Source organism: Microtus pennsylvanicus, chromosome 2 (assembly GCF_037038515.1).
Source record: "Microtus pennsylvanicus isolate mMicPen1 chromosome 2, mMicPen1.hap1, whole genome shotgun sequence".
Taxonomy (NCBI): Eukaryota; Metazoa; Chordata; class Mammalia; order Rodentia; family Cricetidae; genus Microtus; species Microtus pennsylvanicus.
This window is the reverse complement of record NC_134580.1, coordinates 141,686,368-141,711,933: the sequence shown is the minus strand read 5'-3', so window position 1 is coordinate 141,711,933 and position 25,566 is coordinate 141,686,368. Positions and strand designations below refer to the sequence as shown.

General features: G+C 44.9%; 1 protein-coding gene across 2 annotated transcripts in view; it reads right to left on the bottom strand.

Annotated features, from left to right (window-relative positions):
* The window catches only part of Arfgef2 (ARF guanine nucleotide exchange factor 2), an 82,484-nt gene that overhangs the window by 43,461 nt on the left and 13,457 nt on the right, over window positions 1-25,566 (bottom strand). Inside the window, exons 2-11 of one of the 2 annotated variants that reach the window (XM_075963111.1) lie at window positions 23,069-23,099; window positions 22,342-22,465; window positions 16,112-16,258; window positions 14,773-14,952; window positions 14,157-14,412; window positions 10,298-10,366; window positions 7,895-8,046; window positions 4,176-4,306; window positions 1,262-1,496; window positions 465-564 (exon numbers count right to left, since the gene is read on the bottom strand). In XM_075963111.1, the coding sequence (XP_075819226.1) occupies window positions 465-564; window positions 1,262-1,496; window positions 4,176-4,306; window positions 7,895-8,046; window positions 10,298-10,366; window positions 14,157-14,412; window positions 14,773-14,952; window positions 16,112-16,258; window positions 22,342-22,465; window positions 23,069-23,099 (1,425 nt within the window). The remainder of the gene's footprint in view (window positions 1-464; window positions 565-1,261; window positions 1,497-4,175; window positions 4,307-7,894; window positions 8,047-10,297; window positions 10,367-14,156; window positions 14,413-14,772; window positions 14,953-16,111; window positions 16,259-22,341; window positions 22,466-23,068; window positions 23,100-25,566) is intronic. The other variant, XM_075963112.1, reaches the window with a different exon arrangement.

Sequence of the window (25,566 nt, the reverse complement as noted above, 5' to 3'; positions counted from 1 at the left end):
ACCCTGCCTCAAAACAACAACAAAAAACTATGTGTAAGTTGAGTATGGTAGTACAGACTTTAAACCCCAGCACTAAGAAGGCAGAGGCAGGGGGATCTCAAGAGTTTGAGGCTAGTCTGGGCTACATAAGTAAGACTCTGTCTCAAAAGGGAAAACAATGTGTATATGTTGGTTTGAAAGTTTCTGCATATGGATGTAGTGCCTACAGAGGCAAGAGGATGTCAGATCCCCTGGCAATTGTGAGCTACCTGATGTGGGTGCTGGGAAGCAAACTTGAGTCCTCTATAAGAGAAGGAAGGGCTCTAAACAGCTGAGCTATCACTCCAGCCCTGCAAATGAACTCTGTAATGGAAGGACTTTCTCAATAATTCACTAAAACACTACAAAGAGGAACTGATGATCTTGATACATGCTTGGCAGACAAAAGCTTCAGAAGCTGTTCTGAGTGTCCCGGGTGAACGTACCTGCACAAATCCTCGTCAGGGTCTGAATGACCATCCAGCGGTGCTCAAAAGAACTTGTGGATGTTTCTAAAATGTTTAGGAAAATCTCTTTGAAAAAGACCTGTGTGACATGAAGACAAGGAAGGAGCAATGAGCAGTCTCCATTTAGGACTCAAGATGCCAACACCTTTGGGCCAGGCAGCTCTTTGCTATGCAGAGCAGCCCGGGCAGATGCAAAGTGGGGCGTGCACTTGCTGAGGAACATGGGAGTCCAGCCTGGATGGTTAGCAGGACCTCTACCCACAGTTGAGGAGCTAGTACAGGGTCCGCATGTGTTGTAACTTGAGAAAACCCAGAAATTTGTATTTGTGAAATATAATGTATCAATCTGACAACTAATTCAAATTATTTCAAACAATTTGAGCCCAGACAGACATTGGGGTGGGGATGGGGTGGGGTCTGAGCTGAGAATATAGACCATGACTTTAAATCACGGGTGAACAGAACTTTTCTGACAAGGTCTTTCCCACTCACTCAAGTTCCACTAGGAAGGCTAGCTAGTAAAAGGGGTATCTTACTATGGTGGCTAGGCCACCAGCAGCTTACTTGCTTGCTTTTTCTGGAGACAGGATCTCATGTAGCCCAGGCTGGTCCCAAGTGAACTACATAGCTTAGGCTGTCCTTGACCTCCTGATTGCTCGGCTTCTAGCTCATAAGTGCTAGGATTACAGGCCTGTGTCATGCCTGACTCACAAGCAGGCTTCTCATCTGGCATTAATGTCCCCAAATAAAAACCACTAACTGAAGTATGTATGTACCTCTATCTGCATTTTCAAGTGCATCTTGAAGTTTGAAAGAAGAGTAAGAAAAATAGCAAGTGAGAGCTCAAAGACATCAGGTACTGAGGACACGCCATTCTTGGACAGGGCCACACACAGGTACTGCTTAATGGCAGTGACAAACATCTCATGGCTCCTGAAGACTGGGCCAGCGTTCTGCAGCACAGAGAGCAGCAGCTGCAGGGAAACCACCTTGGAACGCAGCTCATGGGACCTACAAAGGCAACAAAAGACAGTGATGGTGTGCTAGTAGGCGGAATGTTAGACAGGATGCTTTTAGTTTTGCAGGGTCTCACTGTGTATAGCAGACCTGGAACTTGTGATCCTGCCTCTGCCTGCCAAATATTGGGCACAGACAGAAACAGTATGTTACTTGAAAAGCCTTTGATCTTTTACCAGCTACTATGTGACTAAGGATGACCTTTAACTCCTGATCTCTTCCTGCCTCTGCCTCCCAAGGTTCGGTACTACAGGGATGCGTACCATGCTCAGCCATGCAGAACCTCCTGAGGCCAAGATTTAAGAATTAGAAACAGCAGAGGTGGAAAGATGACTCAGAGATTAAGAGCTCTAGCTACTTTTCCAGAGGTCCTGAGTTCAATTCCCAGCAACCACACGGTGGCTCACAACCATCTATAATGAGATCTGGTGCCCTATTCTGGTCTGTAGACATATATGCATACAGAACATTGAAAACATAATAAACAAGTCTTAAAAAAAATAGAAACAACATCTACATGCCAACAGGATGAAGGCAGAGAGGATAAGATGGGCCCCTCAGAACCTGTAGGCCCTCCGAAAACAAAAATGATTCCTTTTTGTCTGTTTCCAACACAAAGTGGATAACGGGCAGAACAAGGTGAGAGTTGAGTCTGGAGAGCCAGCTCTAGGATGGATCCATGTAATTACTTCACAATATTCTGCTGCAGATTCAGCCCCATACTCTTCACTCTTCATCTGCATGAAGACAGGGCTGTGATAACACTGTTGCCCTCACAGGATCTAGAATCATCTAGGAGATAAGCCTCTGAGTGTGACTATGGGGGGGTTAGGTTAAGTTAATTAAGGGCAAGACCAACCCGTAATACGGTACCATGCCATGGGCGAGGGTACAAGACTGCATAGAAAGGAGGGAGGAGCCAAGCACAGAACCCAACATTCTCTAATTCCTGACAGTGGATGCAAAGTGACCAGCTGCCTAAAGCTCCTGCCACCATGCCTTCCCCACCATAATGAACTGGACCCTCAAACTGTGAGCCAAAACAAACACATTGTCTTCTGTCGGGAATTTGCCATAGCAATTAGAAGAGTGTCCAATCCAGGGCTCTTTATCCACCAGCCTCACAGACTCCTCCTACCACTAGCCCAAGGCAGGGTTGTTAAGAAAATTCACCAGGTACCATGGTGTACTTCTTTAATCCCAGCACTTGGATAGCAGAGGCATTTGGATTTCTGTGAGTTATCAGTCCAGCCTGGTCTACATAGTAAATTCCAGGCTAATCAGGACTACATGGTGAGATCCTGTCTCAAAATACAAACAAACAAACAACAACAATTTAAAAAAGAGCAGGTGGAGAGATGGCTCAGTGGCTAAGAGCACTTGTTGCTTGAAGACTCAGGTTCAATTCCCAGCACCCATAATTCCCCTCCAGTTTCGGGGAATCTGGAACTCTTCTGATCTCCAAGGTCACCAGGCACATACCTGGTACACATACATGCAGGCCAAATAATTGTACACATAACATAAAATAAATGAATCTTCAGGGCTGGAAAGATGGCTCAGAAGTTAAGAACACTTGCTGCTCTTGCAGAGGATCCAGGTTCAGTCCCCAGCACCCACATGGTGACTCACAACCATCAATGACCCCAGTTCCAGAGGATACAAGAGGCATCCACATGGTGTACATACATGCATACAGGCAAAACATTAACATGTACAAAGCTAAAACAACAATAAAGAGAAAATAATTTTTTTCTAGCTGGGTAGTAAATTACTGTAATCTGATCACTCGGGAAGTTGGAGCATGAGGATGCTGAGATGAATTAGGTCAGACTAAGTAACATAAAGAGAAGCTGTCTCAGAAGGGCAGCTGTTGGGAGAGTGGGGGAGGAAATGGCTCAGCAGGTAATGGCACTTGCTGCCTGAGGGCCTGAGTTTGGTCCCTGGGACCAGGTAAAGGTGGAGGAGAGCACCGACGCTACAAAGTTGTATGATGATTTCTGTGCACACCAACACACATCACACATACATACAATCATAATAAAGTTTGAAAAAATGGAGCTCTTTTCCTAATGGTTCAAAGACTGAGGTTATAAAGATGAGCAGTCAGGATTCCAACAGCAGAGACTGGGAAGTACACCACCCTGTACTTAGAACAACATCTACTTCACTTCACCATTTTCACTGCAGTTCATCACTCGGGCAGCCCCGGGGTTGCCCTGCAGTGAAGGACATAAGACCTAGAATCAATTTTCTGGCTCTAAATAAAGCCGGTTCTCTTCTCTCCACAGTACAGACACTGTTGGCCAGCCACTTCACTGGGAAGAGACACTAGGCTTAGGCACTAGGCTCTGGGGCTTAAATCTTGGTTCATGGAGCTGAGGTTTCCAGTCAGGGCCAGGAATGGAGTCTGTAGGCATCTTGTCCCTTCACAGCCTCACAAAGAAATTAAGCCCTTAGTCAGTACAAGACATACAAAGCAAGAACAAATCTGGGCAAGATTCTGGATAGTGGAGACATGGCAGGGGGACGGGGAGGTGTAGGGACTGCTTGAGTCTGGAGAAATGTGAAACCATCCCACACCTACACTGTGGGAAACAGGGGAGGACAAAACACAGAACACAAACTCCCAGGTCACAGGGTAGCAGATGACCATAGCTGCTGTGAGCTTACTTTGGATCTGGGGGTCCTTCCCCGAGAGGTTTCATGGACAGCTTGCACAGGGAACGAAACACCAGGAAGGCATCCTTCTGCAGAATGTGAGAGAACCTAGCAGCCACTTGATGTCCTTGAACATCTGGTTCCTAAAGTTAGAAACAAAGGGAAATTCAGGAAGAAAAGAATTATGTCATGGAAACCTAAATTCCTGTATTTATTCAACTAGAAGGTGGGGTGGGGGAGAAGACACAAAATAGATGCCCCAATTGTGTCATCAGAGAAACTGTAGACCTTGTGAGGCCAGGCGGAGACACACACACCCCTGTCGTCCCAGCACTGGGAATGGAGGCTGAGGATCAGGAGTGTAAAGTCCTCCTCAGCTACACAATGAGTTCCAGCTCATAGAGGCTGCTCAAGAACCTGTCTCAAACAAACAAAAAAACAGCCAGGCAATGATGGCGCATGCCTTTAATCCCAGCACTCAGGAAGCAGAAGTAGGCAGAGCTCTCTGAGTTCAAGACCAAACTGATCTACAAAACCAGTTCCACAACAGTCAAGGCTACATACAGAAATCCTGTCCTTTTTTTTTTTTAAAGATATATGTTTATTTATTTATTATGTACACACTGTTTTGCCTGCATTCCAGAAGAGGGCACCAGATCTCATTACAGATGGTTGTGAGCCACCATGTGGTTGCTGGGAATTGAACTCAGGTCCTCTAGGAAGAGCAGCCAGTGCTCTTAACTTCTGAGTCATCTCTCCAGCCCCAGAAAACAAACAAACAAAAAAAAAAACCCCAAAAAACAGAAACCCCCAAAACCACAGAGGCCAGCAAGATGGCTCAATGGGTAACAGCTCTTGCCATTCAAGCGGGAAAAACTGAGTTTGATCCCTGGAACTCACATAGCAGTAGAAGGGCAGAGAGCCAACTCTAGAGTTGTCCTCTGATCTCTTATATATGTGCTGTGGCACCCAATGCCAAAAAAATAATTATACACATTATACACATACGCTCTCAAGAAATGAAGGAAGGAAGGAGAGAGGAGAGAGAGAGAGACTGGGTAATGGTGGTGCGCGTCATTAATCCTAGTATTCAAGAAGCAGAGACAGGCTGATCTGTATGAGTTGGAGGCCAGCCTGGTCTACAGAGCAAGTTCCAGGACAGCCAGGGCTATATAAAGAAACCCTGGTGTAGGGGAAGGAGAAGAAAACAAAAACAAAGAAGTTATTTGTAAGAACTCTAAAGCAGAATGAGTGAGGAAAAAAAATGATATGTACTTCAAAATCGACTTAAAAATATTACATTTAGCCAGGTGTGGTAGTGCACACCTTTAATCACAGTATTCAGAGATGGAGGCTGGCAGATCTCTCTGACTCTGAGGCTAGCCTGATCTACACAGTAAGTTCCACACCAGCCCCGGATATCAGACCCTGCCTCAAAAAGTAAGTAAGTAAGTAAATACATACATACATACATACATACATACATTTAGGGTATATATAGAGAGGTGGCTCACTAGTTAGGAGAACTTGATACATTTCCAGAGAACCAGTTTGATTCCCAGAACCAAAATGGAAGTTCAAATCATGCGTCACTCTAATCCTAGAGAATTAGATGCCCTCTTCAGCCCTCCCCAGGCACCAGGCATGTACATGGTGTTCAGATATTCATGTAGGAAAAACACTCAATACACATAAAAATAGATTTAAAAATTATTTTAAGCATAATAAAGTAAATATATACAACATATAACAAAGATCAACAACCTTTACACAGAGATTCTTAGAATTGATTATAGAAATGTAGGAACCCTCCTCTAAAATGAAAACTGGGCAAAAAAGACGAGTAAGTAATCACTAAGAAAGCCAAATAGAGGGCTGAAGAGATGGCTCAGAGGTTAAGAGCACCGGTTGCAGTTTCAGAGGCTCGGAGTTCAATTTCCAGCAACCACAGGGTAGTTCACAACCATCTACGATGAGATCTGGTGACCTCTTCTGACGTGCAGACATACATTAAGGCAGAACACTACGTACATAATAAATAACTAAATCTTAAAAAAATAAAGTAAAATAAACCTAGCAGGGTGTGGGATCATGATGGAGGAGGGCCATATGTCTATTGGTTAATAAAGAAACTGCCTTGGCCCTTTTGATAGGATGGCAGCTTAGATAGGTGAAGCAGACAGAACAGAATGCTGGGAGAAAGAAGCCGAGTCAGGGAGTCGCCATGATTCTCCTCTCCGAGGCAGAGGCAGGTTAAGAATCTCCCTGGTAAGCCACCAGCTCATGGTGCTACACAGGTTATTAGAAATGGGGTAATCAAGATGTGAGAATTAGCCAATCAATAAGAGGCTAAAACTAATGGGCCAAGCATTGTTTAAAAGAATACAGTTCCGTGTAATTATTTCGGGACATAAGCTAGCCAGGCGGCCAGGAGCTGGGGCAGCAGGGAAGCGGCCCGTCGCTCCTAACACTACAGGATCACATGCCTTTAAGGCCAGCATAGGCAGAGGCAGGCAGATCTCTGTGAATTTGAGGCCAGCCTGGTATACAAAGTGAGTTCCAGGACAGCCACGGCTGTTACAAAGAAACTGTCTTGAAAAAACAAAGAAAATAAAAAGAAAAACTAAACTTAAATAATGTTATTAGGGTGGGATTGTTCTCTTGTCAGAATATAAGGATTCAAATGAATGCTGTCACTCAGTTTTAACGCAGGAAGAGAAAATGGCTTTCAACAGACTACAGGAGGGAGGGTAGGATCTGAGTGGTACCTTCCCAGTTGACCAGTTGACTAAAGGCATAAAGCTTTCAAATCATTCATTTATTGGTAACAGTCCACACACACACACACACCCCTCCCTACCTCGGTATTGCTCAGCCTCCAAAATGCTGGCCTGTCAGGCATGTGTTAGCATGTTCATTTAAAACATTTCCTCTCTTGCTCTGTGTGTTATGTGTATATGCACTTTTTTAGAAATTAAATTCAGTTATATTTTACTCTGAACCAGAGCCTAGTTCATGCTAGACAAGCACTCTGCCTCTGGGATATTCCTCAGCCCAGAACTACCAACTCCTGACTCAGTGACACTGAGGAGACGGCACACAAGCATGAGAACCCGAGTTCAGATCCCCAGCACTCATGAGAGTCAGGTATGGTAGCAGGTATCTGTAACTCAGGTGTTGGAAAGTGTAAACAGGCAGATCCTGGGCTCAATAACCAGCCAGTCTAGCCAATCACTGCCTTCCAGACTCAGAGACTTTCTTTCCAAAAAGTAAAGTGGAGAACAACAGAGAAAGACACCCGGCATTGACCTCTGGCCTCCACATAAGCATAGGCAAGCACATGTACACATATGCATTTGCTTCTCTCTCTCTCTCTCTCTCTCTCTTTCTCTCACACACACACACACACACACACACACACAGAGGATTAGGCGTATATATTCATAAAAGAGGCAGAAACAGACAGATCTCTGTGAGTGTGAGGCTAGCCTAGCTATATAGTGAGACCTGGTCACAAAGAAAAAAGTTCAATAGTGACAGTGCATATAACCAACGTTAGCAAAGGCAACTGTGCTTCACAGAGTATGAGACCAGGTCTGTGCGACAAACACCTGCAGGGCCCTCTCGCATAGCCATTTCTCTGACAGAGATCTAATTCTGTAACCTTTAAAAGCGTGCAAATGAAAGGGTGTCCGTATGGGATATGGAATATGAGATGCACAATGACATACCAGATTATCTGCTGAGGACAGTGACTGCCTGTCGTCGGCTATGCCATTGGTCTGTGAGTTTTCATCAACTCCTGGGTGAACAGCGTATTCCTGGCATTCTAGGGTACCCAGGACTCGGTCAGGCTCCATCAGACCATGCTTTTCTGCGGCTTCTTAAGACATAAGTACAAAGTCATTGCCCGGTGAGAGTACCCCAAAAGGCTTCATGAACCAGACAGCATTTGCTCGCTGACTCAGTGCTGCATGCCCCCTCTCCCTAATCCCTACAACACAGTGCTGCTTAGGCTTCCTGCCTGACTCTTACCCACAACCTCACAGCCAGGGCCACAGCAGTGCCTAACTCCCCACAGGGTTCACTCACAGCACCTGCAGAGCTGTGAGCTACAGCAGTTCTGCCCACCCATCCACTTCTGAAAAAGACAGGAAGTAGCAAAACATGAAAACCAAGATTTTATTTAAAGGGTTAAGGTTAGTAACACAAGAATTAAGACACAGTTTAAAAAAAAACAAACAAAAAAACTTAGTCACAAGGAAAAACAGCTTCCTGGAAATCATGTAAAAAACAGAAATCACATAAATGTTATCATTCAACTAAAGAAAACATATCTAATCCTGAGCAAAACAATGACTGTGGGAAGAATCTATTACATAGCTCTTCATATACGCACATGACACCAAAGAACTCAAGCAGTCTCCAAAATGTTTTTTGTTTTGTTTTGTTTTGTTTTTTGTTTTTCGAAGACAGGGTTTCTCTGTGTAACAGTCCTGGCTGTCCTGGAACTCACTCTGTACACCAAGCTGGCCTCGAACTCAGAGATCTACCCGCCTCTGCCTCCTGAGTGCTGGGATTAAAGGTGTGCGCCACCACACCCAGCTTCAAAATGTTTTTCTAAATAGAAAATATCTTAAAATTATATCTATTTATTGTGTGTGGGGGCCAGAAGACAACTTGTGGGAGTAGCGTGCTCCTTCCACCATGAGGGTCTCAGGGACTGAATGCAAGTCCTCAGGATTGGTGGCAGATACACCTTTCCCTGCCAAGTGATCTCAATGGCCAGAAATAGTTTTATAAAACATATATTTACTGGACATGTAATTGACCCAGTGCTACTGTACAATAGGCTGAGGTGTGACACGGTTGACACGGACTGTGTGATGGATGGCAGGAGCTACTGTGGCTCTTTAAGGGCTAAGTAAGTTCTGGGCTCTCTGGAAGAGCTTGGCTACACCCTAGTAAACAAACAGAAGGCTCAGAGATGTGGCTTTCAAACTATGACATGAGGCTGGGATGTAACTCAGTGGCAGTGTGGCATGTGTAAGGCCCTGGACTTAAGTCCAGCTTGGAACTCACTGTGGGTTCTCCTGCCTCTGTCTCCCAAGTGTGGAGTATAGGCATGGGCCACAACACTCATACAGAATTGAATGTAGGAGGTGGAGAGATGGTTCAATGGTTAGGAGCACTAGCTGCCTTTCCAGAGGACCCGGATTCAAACACTCCCAGCAGCCACATGGTAGCTCACAACTGTCTGTAACTCAGTTTAGATCAGGAATCTAACACTGTCACACCAATGTGCTTAAAATTAAATAAATTTTAAAAAAAGAATCGAATGTAAACCATGCCCCAGTCTGAACACATACACATAAAAATCCTGCCAAGACTGTATGAAAAGAATGAACATTTCCATGCCTCATGTATCCAACTACACAATTGTTTGTGTTCTATTCTCTCTCTCATTTAAAAAAACTCTTTTTTTTTTTTTTTTTGTTTTTTCGAGACAGGGTTTCTCTGTGGTTTTGGAGCCTGTCCTGGAACTAGCTCTGTAGACCAGGCTGGTCTCAAACTCACAGAGATCCGCCTGCCTCTGCCTCCAGAGTGCTGGGATTAAAGGTGTGCGCCACCACCGTCCGGCTAAAAAAACTCTTGATTGCAAACTGCTACCATTTTTTTAAGATTTCTTGTCCAATTAATGGCACTGGGACAGTGTTGCACATGCAGCCACTGACTGAGTTTGGAGTAAAGACAAAGGAAACAGCATCAAGGCTAGCTCTATAAGCTGACCAGCACTGAGCGCACCATGAGAGGCAGCACTGGAGGCTCCCAGTGAGCACCACCTTCCTGTGTGCCTAACACCTACTGCTGTGTGGACTGGACACAATGTCCAGTCTTGACATCTTAGCAGTTCTGCAGCAGAAGACATATGGAGTGGACCCCTGTGTCTCCAGGTAGAGCATCTAATACTCCTTTACCTCAATAGAACAGAACCAATCACTGTGTGTCAAGTGCTGGGAGGCAACAGCAACTCAGTTTCCAAGAACTCCAAGAGTTCACTGAGGAGAACCAGATGCTGCCTGAGGGGCTCCACACACAAAGAGGCATGAGTAAAGGCAGGGCTGTCCACTCACCTTTCACAGCAGATGTGACCACATCCTCTAAGATGTCCTTTACCACCTCCTGGGCTCCATCGTCAGTGCCTACATACACCCCAAACACGAACACAGACAGGGTGTTTCCAGGGAAAGAAAGGAAGGAGGAGATTATGGCGATGGTCTTCTAGAGTCCTGCTCTAAAGCACTGAGGTACAAATGTGTTCCCTCCACTGCCATCTGCCAGCAGAGAGGACCCCCTCAGATGCAGAACCCAAGGGAAGGATCTGCTTGGATTTCAAGACTCACTCTCCAGAGCACTGAAACCCTGTCCTGTCCTCTGCTCCTTCCTATGACCCAGCTGCTCAACCCAGCCAGTCCCAGCCCCAGTGAGAACCAGAGTTGATTGGGTTTCTCTGTGCCTGCATGAAGCTCCTGACCAAGGAGAGGAGCTTTGGCGAGTGCCATGTTGGACTCCCTGAGTCAAGCCTAGAACTCAGCATGAGCTCCTAACCTGACACTTGAGGACTGGCTGCATTTCAGATGAGATTACTCGGCCAAACGGCAAATGTTTAACTGGAAAGGGTCCAACATCTCTAACTATTAATTCCTTATTTTTTAGAAAATTAGTCCCAGAGAGGCGTTTATGGAGTGAACAGAATGAACAAGCTCTGACTAGAATATTCCATATCACTGGTTAGAAAACACTGTATTAAGCAAAGGCATCATCTTGAATGAGCAACAACAAAGAGCGTCAGAGTGCTTGCCTCAGTGAGGACTCTCACTTCTGCCAGACCTGAGCTTGGTCTTTGCGTTTCTGGGGAACAGTGCTAAGCATGCTCATCTTCAATTGTCACTGAACACCCATAATCAAATCAACTCACATGGAGCAAAGAGCCTGAATGGAAACCAAGAAATGACCCAGTCACAACCAAAATCTAAATTCATTTCTCTATCTCAAAACCATGATTTAGACTGGATTACAGTTACCCAAGCCTCTGGTTGAGTTTTCACACCATCCTTCATGACTTTTGCCCCATTTATGCTCTGCTTACATCATCACAATGCAATGACATTCAATTTACCTTAAACAGCGAACAAATATCAACGTAGAAGGTGCTAATTATACCATAGCAATACATGCTAAAGTGTGTAACTATTAAAACACAAATTGCTCACTTACCACCCATAAATCATCTACATTATGATCTGTAAATATTAAGGCTAGATATTCCAGAACTGGCTTTTCCATCTGCTGGTACGGGGGACTGAACCAGGGCCTCACATATTGGACAAATGCTCTACCATGAAGCTCCACTCTAGCCCATGACTAGGCATTTCTTTTTGTTCATTCTTTCTTTCTCTCTTTCTTTTGTTTGCTTTTCAAAACAGGATTTCTCTGTACAGCTTTGGAGTATGTCCTGGAACTTGCTCTATAGACCAGGCTGACCTCAAACTCACAGAAATCCACCTGTCTCTGCCTCCCGAGTGCTGGGATTAAAGGTGTGCAGCACCACTGTCCAGTGACTAGGTATTTCTAGGTTCCTGTTTAGTTCCAACACACTGATGCTAGGACTTCATTAATTATGTTGATCATTTCTAAGCTGTACTATCTGCTGCACAGCACCTTGTTCACAGTCAATGTCCAAGAGACATGTAGTCATTTTATCAGAGGCTTGGGTGGCTCAGTGTAACCAGAGGCTATAAAGTGATAGCTGACAGAAGCAGGCTTGCAGGTGTGTGTCATTTCCTTGCCAATTGCTCATAAAACCTTTGAATCGGTGACTAATAATTGTTAACCGAAAGACTGTTCAATAAGTAACACATCTGGCATCTATTAAAAAACCTGATGCCAAAGCTGGGTGGGTGGTGGTGGCACCTGCCTATAATCCCAGCACTCAGGAGGCAGAGGCAGGTGGTTCTCTGTGAGTTTGAGGCCAGCTTGGTTTATATATTGAGTTCCAAACAGCCAGGGCTACATAGTGAGACCTAGTCTCAGGAGAAAAAGAGAGAAAGAGACCCTGTCTCAAAACAAACAACAGTAAAAACATCTCTGAAGTCAGGCCTGGGGGCGGGGGGCAGAGGGGGGGAGTGTTAAGGCTGCAGCCCTAACTACAGGGACGTTTAAAGCAGAAAGATCACAAATTAAAGAACCCCTTTAATTCCAGCACTTATGTGGGGGTGGGGTAAAAGCAGATGGAGCTCTGTAGGTTCCAGGTCAGCCTGGTCTACTACACAGTAGGTGCCAGGGCAGCCAGAGCTAAAAAGTAATACTCTGCCCAAAAAAGGAGGAAAAGGAAGAGGTAGAGGAGGAGGCAGTGGTAGTAGAAAGAGAAGAGAAGTAGAAGAAAACTTTCTTTTAATAAAAGACTAGAGAGAACTGTTTCGCACAAAAGTAGGTTCAATAGGGGCCTAAGGTGAAGGCTCTGGAGATGGTGTGCTTGGCCTGCTTCCCAGTGTGGGGATTTAAGTCCCTCAAGCTCCCAAGCTTCCACCCTTCTCCTGTACACTCTGAGTGAGTGTGCTGGGAGAAGGCACTCATGCCCCTCCTAAGGAGGACTGCTCATTCCTGTCACTTCTCTGGCCCCAGAAACTAAATCCATAATGAAAATTTCCAATTAACCAAAAAGAAAGCACTTTCAATTCACTAAAGCCTTCTCATTTCCAAAGAGAACAGTAAAAGTTCCACATCGATACTGCAGACTTTCCATTTAGACGGCAGCAGGGTCGCCCTTTGGCTCTGTATCCAAGGGCTCCACATCCACTGTCAGTGACATGCAGACAGGGAATAGTTGGGGAAAGCACATCTGTACTAACAGGCAGAGGTACCACCACCATCATCACTGGCAAAACAATACGGTTCACCATCTGCACAGCACTGACTTGGACAGCATAGCCTGATTCACTATGAGGAGAATGAAGCTAACATACAGAAGAATACCACACAATGATGTTCTTTATCACCATGACAGACAGCAAGAAGGCCAACACCAGAAGACCAGACTTCATCCTTGACCTTGGCCCAGGACTGTGAGTCAAAATAAAACTCTTTTTTCTTTATAATTTAAAAAAGAAGCTAGGTGGTGGCGGTGGCATCATCAGTCATGTGACTGAAGCAGAGATGACATCAGCTGAAAAGACAGATCAGATACACTATATAGAGCAAAGGCCGTGAGTGAAGAATTAGAATCATTCCGGAACACAAGCTTTTGAAAGCCAAAACGGCTTTTGAATCTAGTTCAGACTACTGGCTCGAGAAGAGATGCAGATATTCCTAGGTCATCACCATTTTTTGCTTAATAAATCATTTACTATCTGATTATAACCATATATGGCATATTATTTTGTTTAAAAATGGAAACAAAGGCCAGTAAGATGACCTCCTGCCAAGCCTGACTCCCACAAGTAGGAGTCTAACCTCTATAGGTGCTCTGTGGCACATGCATAGCCATCCTCATACACAAGTGCACACAAACACACAAACCAAACAAAAAAAAATTAAAGCAAACAAAAAAAAATCAAGTGAATTTTGTTTGATGACTAGAAGACAACAAAGCTGTCTCCATGCCATCAACCTACCTGCCCATCTGGTGTCCTAGCTCCTCACAGGGGCTATGCATGGCACCAGACTGCCAAGTACTAATTAATCACCTAGTTAACTCCCTGTGGAGATGAAGGGCCCCAAACTGTACCTACTGTGCTAAGGCTGACAGGAGCAGCAGCAGGCAGTTCCATTCCAGAACGTCCATCAGGTCTCAATGGCCGTGCCCCACGTAGTCAACAGAAAAGGGGAGGCCAAGAAAAAGCCCAGAATAGACAAGCTGCACCCAGGGGTTTCCTTAACTGCTAGCCCACACTTCCTGGTATGCCCCACAACCCCAGGAGGATGCCCACTCACCCCTGGAAGGCTCAGTGGAACCAGAGAATGATGAACTTCTTTCTTGGTTAGCCTCTCCATTTTCTGAGCTTACTTTTCCTAGGCCATTCCTGGCATGATCACCGTTGGGCAATTCTGTTTTTTCAGGAGTCGTTGGTTTGCTCTGGGCCTGGCTCTGTTTCAATCGGCTGAATTTGGGAGATCCTGCTGTGGCCTGGATCACAGGGGACTGAGGTTTAGACTGGATTGGTTTTTCCAATTCTCTGGCTTCCTGTAACTAAAGCACAACAGAGAAGGATTCCATCTAAATAGTTCTAGCATCATAGTAAGAAACAAAATTACAACAGCCTATTGTTTCAAAACTTTCAACAAGCTAATCAAACTTCTGAGCTGTTTTCCTGGGCACTGGGGTTAAACCTAGGGCCTTGTATATAATAGGGAAGGGCTCCACCACTCAGCTATATCCCCAGTTCAGCAGACTTAGAATGTGAGGACCAAACTATAAAAATCCATGCTCGAGCTGTCCCCTGGTTTTAAAATCTAAGTCTCAGGAAGGGATAAACTTCCAGAGCCAGGGGCTCTGCACATGCATGAGTTGATATCAGCAGGATACTTGGCTAGCCCAGCTGTCACTCACCACTTGGTTTTCCATGCGGGTAAAGATGACATTCAGCATTTGGGTAAGTGTGGCCTTGGCGGTGGTTTGATTGATGAGGTTTTTGCTGGCCAGATAGATATTGTAGCATGTCCTCACTGTTTGCAGGATAGTGCCCTCATGAATTTCAATGTGTGGGGACGTCACAGCAGTCAGAAGAGCCTGAGACAGCAGAAATGGTCACCTTCTAGAATGCCCATATTCCCCTTGGTCAAACCTTTCTAGAATAGTTGAGGTGTCCTGAAACTTGTTATATACAGGCTGGCCTCAAACTTTCAGCAACCCTCCTGCCTCTGTTCCCCAAGTGCTAAGATCACATATTTGTACCAACACATTCAGCCTGATTTCTCTCAATTCTCAGGTGGTCCTTCAAAATCATCTGGATGATTAATACCCAGAGCCAGTTTCCTATTGTTCGGAGTTTGAAAAGCAACTGCTAATTCCCTAAAATTCACATCGTTTGAAGTAATTAAGCTGTGATGAAACAGGTGTTTTAGTGGCTAGTTTAAAAAAAACTAAGTGCTTGGCAATGGTGGCTCACACCTTTAATGTGAGTGAGCACTTAGGAGGCAGAGGTAAGAGAATCTCTTAGTTTGAGGCCAGCCTGGTCTACAGAGTGAGTTCCAGGATGGCCAGGGTTACACATATAAACCCTGTCTTGAAAAATTAAAGTTAAAAAAAAAAAAAAAACCCAAAACCTGAAAATTCTAAATGCTAATATTGGTTTAAAAAAAAAACTAAAATGAAAACTAGACTGTTCCCTCACAAAACACACTCCCTGACTTCATCCACAGGAATCATGAGTACCAATGTACAGAGGCTCCCAGTTTCCTATTGGGTTCAAAAAGATTTAAGACAAGTTCACTACCATACAGCTGAGATACTCAGGACCTAAGATCTGGAAGGAGGCCTTTATCTATCCCTCTCATTCCCTGACACACTGGTGGTACCAGTTCATGCCAAGCCCTTCCTGACAGTAACCATGGAACAGGGAAGAAGAGCTGGGAAGAAGACAGGAGCGGGTTCTGGCGTTAAGAATACCAATGAAGACTTACAGAGCAATGGTTGGCTAGAACCCAGAATCTCCAGAGAATCTCAAGCAACTAAGTTCACAGGTGATTAGAGCATTGTGGGTGGGACTGTTTACTAGGGACATACCTGGTTCTACTCCTCTGGGCTTATGGCATGCTCGTAAGTCATGATGCTAACAGGAGCTCTATGTAACTCTTCAAATCTTCTGTTCCAGCTCAACATCACCCAACCAACACATGGTAAATTAAAACCCCACATTCCCAAACCCAGACCCTGCAAACAGAAATACCTTAATTATTTGTAGCTGAACCCCTTCATCCGTCTGAGGGCCCTGAAAACAATTGCAAATGGTTTCCACAATCCTGTCGATCAGCCGCTTCCCAGGAGCTCCACTGTCAGGGGCGTTGCCAGTGATATGCCCATATGCGATGAGTTTCTACACAAAGAAAAAACAAAGGTTACAAGTTTCTGCCTGGCTAAACAAGACAGGAGGGATGATGGTTCATATGGCAGCCGATGCTCCCGGGAGCCAGGCAAGCACAGCTGTTCTGAGTGGAACTTCTAGCTATCTGCCAGGGAATGAGCTGCCTTTCAGAGGCTACCTGCCTAAAGCACCTTATACTCGACCTGGACCATGGCAAGAGAGAGATCCATGAGACAAAAGTCAGGGTGAGCTCTACACCTGGCTGAGATTCATACTCATGCAGAGGAGCCTGTAAAATCGCAGTCTCCTGGACCTTGACCCAGACCTACTGAACTGAAGTAATGGAGCAGAAGCTCAGAATCTGTTCTTTTCTCAGCTGTCTAGGTCATTCTAGAGGTCAGCCACCATAAGGCCCAGGCTTCTAAGGCACACTGTGCTTCCAGGAGCTGGTAAGGATGTGAATGTGCTATTGTTCCAGATGTAGCTGTGCTTCCTGCCTTTGCCTACACAGGTAAACACGTGTTGCTGAGGTTGCCCACAGAGCCCCCACCACAGTATTAGGACGATGGCCACCCTGCAGAAGCCTGCAACATTTCTGAGTGGCTTTCTTCACTGCTAGCTACAAAGCACCTTCATGCAATAAGCATAAAAAGATTAAGAGTGGCTTGAACCGGGCAGTGCTGGGGAGGCAGAGGCAGGTGGATCTCTGAGTTCAAGGCTAGCCTGGTCTACAAGGATACACAGAGAAATCCTGTCTCAGAGAGAGAGAGAGAGAGAGAGAGAGAGAGAGAGAGAGAGAGAGAGAGAGAGAGAGAGAGAGAGAGACAGACAGACACAGACAGACAGACAGACAGACAGAGACACTTAAAAGCAGAAACACAGTATACAATGGGATTACAGAAGGAACAGAATGTCTGCCCCCTCTGCTGCTCAAGCCTAATTCTGGTGCCTGGAAGGAAGTGAGTAGAATGGAAGACAAGCAAGAACTGTTCACTCCCACCATGACCTGCTGCGCTGGGCAGGCTCCTGATAGGGTGGGGCTGGCTTCAGGTGGACAAGTGCTTTTCCCTCTTGACACTAGTGTTCAAGTTGTCAGAGCACTAGGATATGAGCGGATGAGTCACAACTCCCAAAACAAGGTTGGAAAAGAGAGTCCTTGGACCAGAAAGTAGCTTGCTGCTTCAGAATCACACCTGGGTTCCATGCTGAGCACCAAAACAAGAGAAAACAGGCTTTCAATTGAACATGGTTACACAGGCTTGTAATCCAAGCACTTGGGAAGTTGAGGCAGAAAGATTATGAATTTGACGCCAGCCTAGGCTACATAGCAAGCAAGAGCTTGTATCAAAACCAAAAACAGGGCCAGGTGTGATGGTCACACATTTTGAATTTCAGCACCTGAAAGGCAGAGGCAGGCAGATCTCTGGACTACGTAGTAAGCTTCATGCTAACCAGGAATAGATAATGAGATCCTATCTCAAAAATAATAATATTAAATAATTAACTTTAATTAAGGGCTGGGGAAACAGTTCAGTTATGAAGTGCTTGCTTGCCACATAAGCATGAAGACCTAAATTTGATCCCCAGCAAAAAGCCAAGTGTAGTGGTTGACATGGCCTTGTAATTCCAGTGTCAGGAGGTGGAGACAGGCAGATCCTGGAGGCTTGCTGTCCTGACAGCCTATCCTTATTACTGAACCCCAGTTGCCACTGAGAGACCCTGCCTCAAAGTAGACAGCTCCTAAAGAACAACTCAAGGATCATCTCCTGCCTCTACATGTACCCACATACATGTGCACAACCCACCACGAACACACATAAAGCCAACCAACAAAAAGAGCTAAAACACAACATCTGTGATATAAATAGGACAATCTAGGCCAATGATTTCCTATGGGCTTCACTGGGATTTAAAGAAAACAACATTCTACTTTTTATCTTTTTTCTTTTGAAACAGAGACTTATCTACACCAATCCTGAACTTTTAATCCTTCAGTCTCTATATCCTGAGTGCTGGGATTACAGGTTTGCATCACCATGTCCATTCTATTGTGCTGGAGAGTGAATCCAGAATCTCATGCAAGTTAGATAAGTACTCTACTAGCTGAGTCATATCCCTAGCACTAATTTTGTATTTAATTTTTAAAAAAATTATTTATTGGCCAGGCAGTGGTGTCGTATGCCTTTAATCCCAGCACACAGGAGGCAGAGACAGGCAGATCGCTGTGAGTTCAAGACCAATCTGGTATATACAGTGAGTTTCAGGACAGTCAGGACTGAACAAAAACATCCTGTCTTGAAAAAAAAATTATTTATTATTATTTTTTATGTGTGGGATTTTTTTGCCTACACATATGTCTGTGCACCATGTACATGCCTGGTACCTGTGGAGAAGAGGGCATCAGATTCCCTGGGACTGGAGTTACAGATGGTTTTAGCCACCATATAAGCGCTAGAATTGAACCTGGGGCCTCTGGAAGAGTAGTCAGTGCTCTTAATCACCAAGACATCTCTCTGCTCCACTGCTCTTACTGCTTTTGAGAAAAGGTCTTACTGTGTAGTCCTACCTGGCCTCCATCTCACAGAACTCCACCTGTCTGCCTCTACACAACTTGCATTTAATTTTTATCTTGACTTTTTAAAAGTTCTATAGCAAACAAAATTTAGTAAGTTAAATTTTTAAGTTAAAATATACTAAACTATGTTACAAAAATATTAATATACAAAAAATATTAATATACAACCAGAAAAACATTGGCTTGGTCAAGACAGGCCCTGCCCTGGGGTAGTGTGGGCCACTACGTGCAAAAGGAAAGGAGCACAGGACTCCGAGTATTGTAGAAGCTGCAGCAGAGAAGTCTCTAGGCTTCTCCCAGCAGGAAAGAACTATGCCAACTGTGCTTATCACAAAGCAAACCCTAAAGCACCTTTGTCCTTGTCACCTCTCCAAGATAAATGAATGATAAGGCACAGTGCAGGTAACTTCAGCTGGCTTCACTTCTCTCAAAATCAGACTTCATCCCTAGATTCTGGCTTTTGGTTTCCAGGACATGAGTTTCCTCAACTGCCAGGAAATTCCAGTCAAGCAGGCTTGACAAGGCAGCAGAGGGTGAGCTCCCTTGCCATTTAGTCTTCCAGGGTGCCCATCCACTTCCTAAAGTCATAAAAGGATAGTGCACTTTACACCTGCATACTAAACAAAGAGACCCCAGTAAACCTACTAAACACTGAAGAATTCCATTCAAAAGGAGAACCATACACCTTAAGCCTCAAGACTCCCTGTGAGATGAAGGTGTTTGAAATCATGGACACACAGAGTTCCAGGAAGACACTAATGTTATCATTGAAAAGCCAGGTCACAGGGTGACAGCTAAGCAAGGCTGATAGGCGTAGTCCCAGCACTCAGGGGGCAGAGGCAGGTGAGTTTGAGGCCAGGCTGGTCTACAGAGTGAGCTCCAGAACAGCCAGGGCTACAAAGAAAATCCTTTCTTGAAAAACAAACAATCAAAAGAGCAAAGTCAGCCATCTATCCATAGAAGACCAGGAACTGAGCACACAGGTCAGTGGTGGGACAGCAGCCTCAGATTAGCAAATAAACATGCATCTCTGTGTTGCTATGACTGGAAGCTATGTTCCCCAGATCCATATTTTTTTTTAAAATGTGCATTAGTGTTTGGCCATGGGTTTCTGGTTCCCTAGAGCTGGAATTTACAGACAGTTGTGATCTGTCATGTGGGTGCTGGGAATTAAACCTAGGTCCTCTGGAAGAGCAGTCAGTGTTCTTAACTACTGAGCCATCTCTCCAGTTTCCTGGATCCATATATTTTAGTCCCAGAACCCAGTGACCAGTGTGCTTTATAAGAAAAAACCAGAGGGCTAGCTGGTACTCTAACACACTAGGGCACAGTGAGAATACGGCAGTCTACAAATTGAGCCAAAATCCTCACCAAATCAGCCAGGGCCTTCAACTTGGACTGCTCATCCTCTGAAGCTATGAGAGAGCTGGAGTTCTATAGGGCTCAGTTATCATAGCCCAAACTGAGACACACTGTGCTCCAACAAAACTATCCACAGAGCCTGTTTTCAATAAGATCTTAAGTGTGCGTTATAAAGTCCTACATATCCACCAACCCTGTTACTTAGAGGGCAGGCGATCTTGAGCTTGACTAGCCACCTTTTTAGCTAAGCCTCAGATTCCTTGACTCTAAACAAGAATGAAAACGGACACCTCAGAGGGTTTTTGCGAAGCTTAAACAGGTGATGGAAATGAGGTACCTGGGCCAAGGGTGGGTTGAGGCAAGAGAGAGCCCTGTGAAGGGTGTGAGCTATCAATGTCTCAGGACATCGATGTGTTAGCCATCAGGACCAGTTCCCAAACTAAACCTTGTCATGGGGAGAAACAACTAAAATTAAACTATGTCAGATTTCCTTGGGAGACATTCACAGCATCAAATATCTTAGGACAGAAGTAGGACTGAGCCTGCTATTTAAGAATTCTTGGCTCATTAGATGCTTCACATAGGACAATCTGTACAGAATTATCTGGAATGAAAGAAATAGTTTTTCATTTGGAAGAAGAGCTTTTCTGGGGGAAAAAACCCTGTCATCAATTCTAAAGTGTATGCATATTAAAGAAAAGAGATTAATTGAGTGAATACTAGATCGAGGATGCCAAAAATGTGGTATGCCCTGCCACTTTGCAGTTCTTTGCCTTGGCTGACAGAACTATAACATTCTTTCTCAAGAAATGTGGGCATTCATGAGGCTACAAGGCCCTTTTAACACACTCTCTAGACAACCCTAACAGCATCTGTTCACAGCTCCAGGATACAGCCAATACTTCTGCATTGGCAGGACTGCCCACTAAGCTAAGAGGTGGTCAGGAACCTGGGTTAATCTAGAAAAACAAAAATCAAAAAGTATGGCTTAGGAACTAAGGCACCTGAGCTGTCCCATCTCTCTCTCTCTTTTTTTTTTAATATTTATTTATTTATTATGCATACAATGTTCTGTCTGTATGCCTGCAGGCCAGAAGAGGGCACCAGACCCCATTACAGATGGTTGTGAGCCATCATGTGGTTGCTGGGAATTGAACTCAGGACCTTTGGAGGAGCAGGCAATGCTCTTAACCTCTGAGCCATCTCTCCAGCCCGCTGTCCCATCTCTTATGACATTGTCAGACAGGCTCCCCACTTCTACATTTCTATGTCCTCAGCAGTTGGAGATCATCTGAGGACACCATGGAACTCTAACTGCACTCAATCATCATTTTCAGACTGCTGCTTTCAAATACGCTCACTGACTCCTCACTCAACGTATCTGAAAGCCCCCAAATCAGAAGGGTGGGACTTCTGTGGTCACTTGGAGGACAGTGACAACCCCGAATCATAGCAGAGGACAAGATGACACTGCTTTCTTTCAGGTATTCACTGTCTTTTCTGTCATGTTTTTACTGCTTGCTCTTTATGCTCTTGAAAATGCCCCCCTAGTGTGTGAGAAAGCGCTTCCTAGCATTAAGGAGCAAGAAGGCTGGGGCTGCCTTAGAACTGTAGGTGTTAGACTTGGTTCAAGAGTGCTCTCAATGCTTCTGGCTGTGGATTCAACGTTAATGAGCCAATGGTACATATTCAGAGGTATCCTTAAATAGACGCATACAGAAAATGAAGTTATAGACTTATCAGCTGGCCCAAACTGGAGACCCGGGAAACCCAAGCCTTCATTTCTCAGGGCTGGCTAGCTGATGTTCAAAGAGACTGTAGCTCGGAACTACCACAAATAATCAGGTGTGACTGTACCTGTTTCTATGCATACTGATCCTGCACATCAATGCCATCAACAATGAGGCTGGGAGCACATCATATGCCCGTATATATCAAACACAATCGACCTACAGATAATACACTTCTGGGGAAATGTGTATTGTAACTAAACACAGATCCACCCCTTCCCACCAACATGAGATCTTCACAAAGGAAGATTTGAACGCTTTTGCACCACCACCTCCAAGGGCATCCTCGGTGCCAGAGCAGCATGGCTATGGGTAAGAAGAGCCTGTGGCTCTGAAGGGCCCCTTTGCACCAAGTTTACATGTGGTACCTGCAAGCAATCCAGGGATGTGCTGACCACCCGGGGAGACTTGGACTGGCAGGCCAGCTCGAATGGAAGGAAATACTTGTCGGCTTCAATGAAGTTTGCCTTTGGCGGAGCTGCAGCACCAAGCCTGGAAAAGCAGGAAAGGGTAGAAAGGAAAAATGAAAAAAAAAAATAAATAAAAAAGAAAGGAAAAAAAAGCTCACTTCTCTCCACCTTACTCTATTTTCCCACTCTGCTTGTAAGCACTCAGCTCAAAGTACTCCAAGCTCCATCTTGGGGTTGCTACGAGCTGAATACATGTAACCCAAGAAAGAAAACTCCAGAATGGCATGTGTAGAAAGCAAGAGCTCTGACTCATAACGGACTCACTGGCATCATGGTCTGACACTGCTGCAGCCATGCCAGAGCCAGGTTTCTAAACTATGACTCCCACCATCAAGATAAGGAGCAGGCACCAGTGCAAGTTTCCCCTCGACACACAGGACAAGGCTTCTGCCTCCTTCTCAAGAGAAGGTTAAAGGCATCAACTTGACCTTCTTTAACCTCCCTCCAAGTACACAAGCCCACAAGCCCCGGGCCAGTCACTTGCCCAGACCAGGAGTTCCACCCATGCGAGCACGTGCTAACAGGGGTGTGCTGTCCCTTTAAATATAAGAGTAAACATGCGTGGATGGGGTTCCCATGGCCGCCACCTGCAGTACTCCCAAAAGGAGGAAGCACTGCTGCTTACCTCTGCTTTTCTATTTCTGCTTTAATTTCATCTGGTGGAAGAAGAAAAAGCATATTAGGAGCATGTAATACTTACAGAAAAGGAAGATTTGCTACAAGCATCTGGAAACCACTGGAAAGAGTACTTATGAGACTATGCAACATTCAAATATGCTATAAAGTGAATCAAGGACTTATCACAGCAGCAACTGCCAGCCCATGGGAGTTACTGTGCTAGGCATGAGTTCACCTAACACCCACAGGACCCTGTAGGTGGGCACTACTGACACCCTGAAGCCATCCTGTGCATGCCTCTACCCACTAGATAACAGCAGCACTTCCTGTCTCCTGCGTGTGCTTTGTGATAAGGTCTTTTTATGCAGCCAATGTTAACTTGGAATTCAGAATCCTCCTGCCTCAGCCTATGGAGTGCTACTAGCAGGTACTAGCATGCTCCCTCACAGTCCTGAATACCAAGCGGTCCCTGAGCAAACTCCCTCCAATGAGAATGAAGATTTCAACGAGGAAACTCAGACATAGTGAGAAGAGAGAATTTCCCCCACGTTAAGAACTGGGGGTAACTGTCAGGGTGGTGGTGGCACACGCCTTTAAACCCAGCACTTGGGAGGCAGAAGCAGGGGGATCTCTGTGAGTTCGAGGCCAGCCTGGTCTACAGAATGAGTTCCAGGACAGTCAAGGCTTACACACACACACACACACACACACACACACACACACACACACACACACACAAACCCTATCTAAAAAAATCCAAAAAACAAAACTGGGGGAATCAGAATTTGAACCCAGGTCATGGCTCTGTGGTCTACAATCTACCTTCTCTGCATAGCAGGTGTATGGTAAAATAATTAACACAAAACATCTAACTATGAAAAAAAACATCTAACTATGCAAAAAACCATACACAGAAGACTGGAAACAGGATAAGAGAGTACTGAAACAAGGCAAATATCGGAAGTTATCTAATGATGGGGGAGAGTCTTCTGGCTTGTGTTAACTTCATTGGTTAAATAAAGAGACTGCCTTGGCCCTTTAATAGGACATAAAATTACGTAGGTGGAGTAAACAGAACAAAATGCTGGGAGAAAGAAGCTGAGTCAAGGAGTCGCCATGATTCTCCTACCGGATACAGACGCAGGTTAAGATCTTCCCTGGTAAGACACCTCGTGGTGTTACAGGGATATTAGAAATGGGTTAGATCGATATGTAAGAGGCTGGAACTAATGGGCCAGGCAGTGTTTAAAAGAATACAGTTTCTGTGTAATTATTTCGGGTATAAAGCTAGCCGGGGGGCGGGAAGCAGCCGGCTGCTCTTAGTACAACAATCTAAATAGTGGAGTAGTGATGTTTTATATTCAGTTAATTGGGGGAATGGCAACAGTGTGTATGTGAAAAATCAGAGAACAACTATTGGTTGTCTGTTCACTACTTCTACCAAGTGAGTCCCAGGGATTGAACTTAGATCACCAGGTTTGGCAGCAAGCACTTTCACCTGATGAGTCATCGTGCTGGCCCATGTTCCGGTTTTTCCCTATTTTTTTCTTCTTCTTTCATGTGTATGAGTGTTTGCCTGCATATATATCTGGGTACATGCATGCTTGATGTCCAAAAAGGCCAGAAGAGGGCAAAAAATCCCCTGCAACTGGAGTGACAGACTGCTGGGAGCCACCATGTGGGTGCTGGGAATCAAACCCAGGTCCTCTGCTCAAATCCAGTGTGGCTCAGCTAAAGAGCAACAAGCAAAGCAGGCCAGGATACAAGACTAGACTGTATAAATCTTAGATTAGCAAACAAAAGCCAGAGAAGGTTCAGGTAGAGGAGGGATGAATCCAGGAAATCAGTCTAGAGAGCCCATGTTCATAAGCTCATATGTCCCCAGCTCACAAAGCTTGCATTGAGAATTAATCTGTAAACTATAAAAAAAATAAACTTTCACTAAAACAAACCACAAAGGAAAAACACAGGCACTTTTCCCACTCTGGCAGCTCTTCCAGCCAGGAGCTGGTTTGCAACTCAGGTATGGAATCTCCCAGTCACCTTTCCCATCAGGACCAGGGTAAAAGTACACTCTGGTTTTCCTAAAGTGCTAGGGAAGTCTCCGGCCTCCCATGGACAACAAGCACCCTAACCACTGGCATATATGCTGCAGCAGCAGCCTAGGGAAACATGAGGCCTCTCCCATGAGCAAATGCTACCAGGGAGTTCAAGAAATCTCCAATGGCTGGGCATGGTGGTGCACACCTTTAATTCAGAATTTAGGAGGCAGAGGTAAGTGGATCTCTGTGAATTTGAAGCCAGCCTGGTCTACACAGAGACTTCCAGAACAGCCAGGGCTAGGTACAGAGATCATGTCCCAAAAACAAACAAACAAACAAATGAAAACAAAAAGCAAATCTCAGATGCAAATCCCACAATCACAGACTTTTAATTTGACCCTTAAGTGTTAAGAATTAGGAATTGTTGCACTTCCTAAATGACTTCTGTTGAAGAAAAACCGCC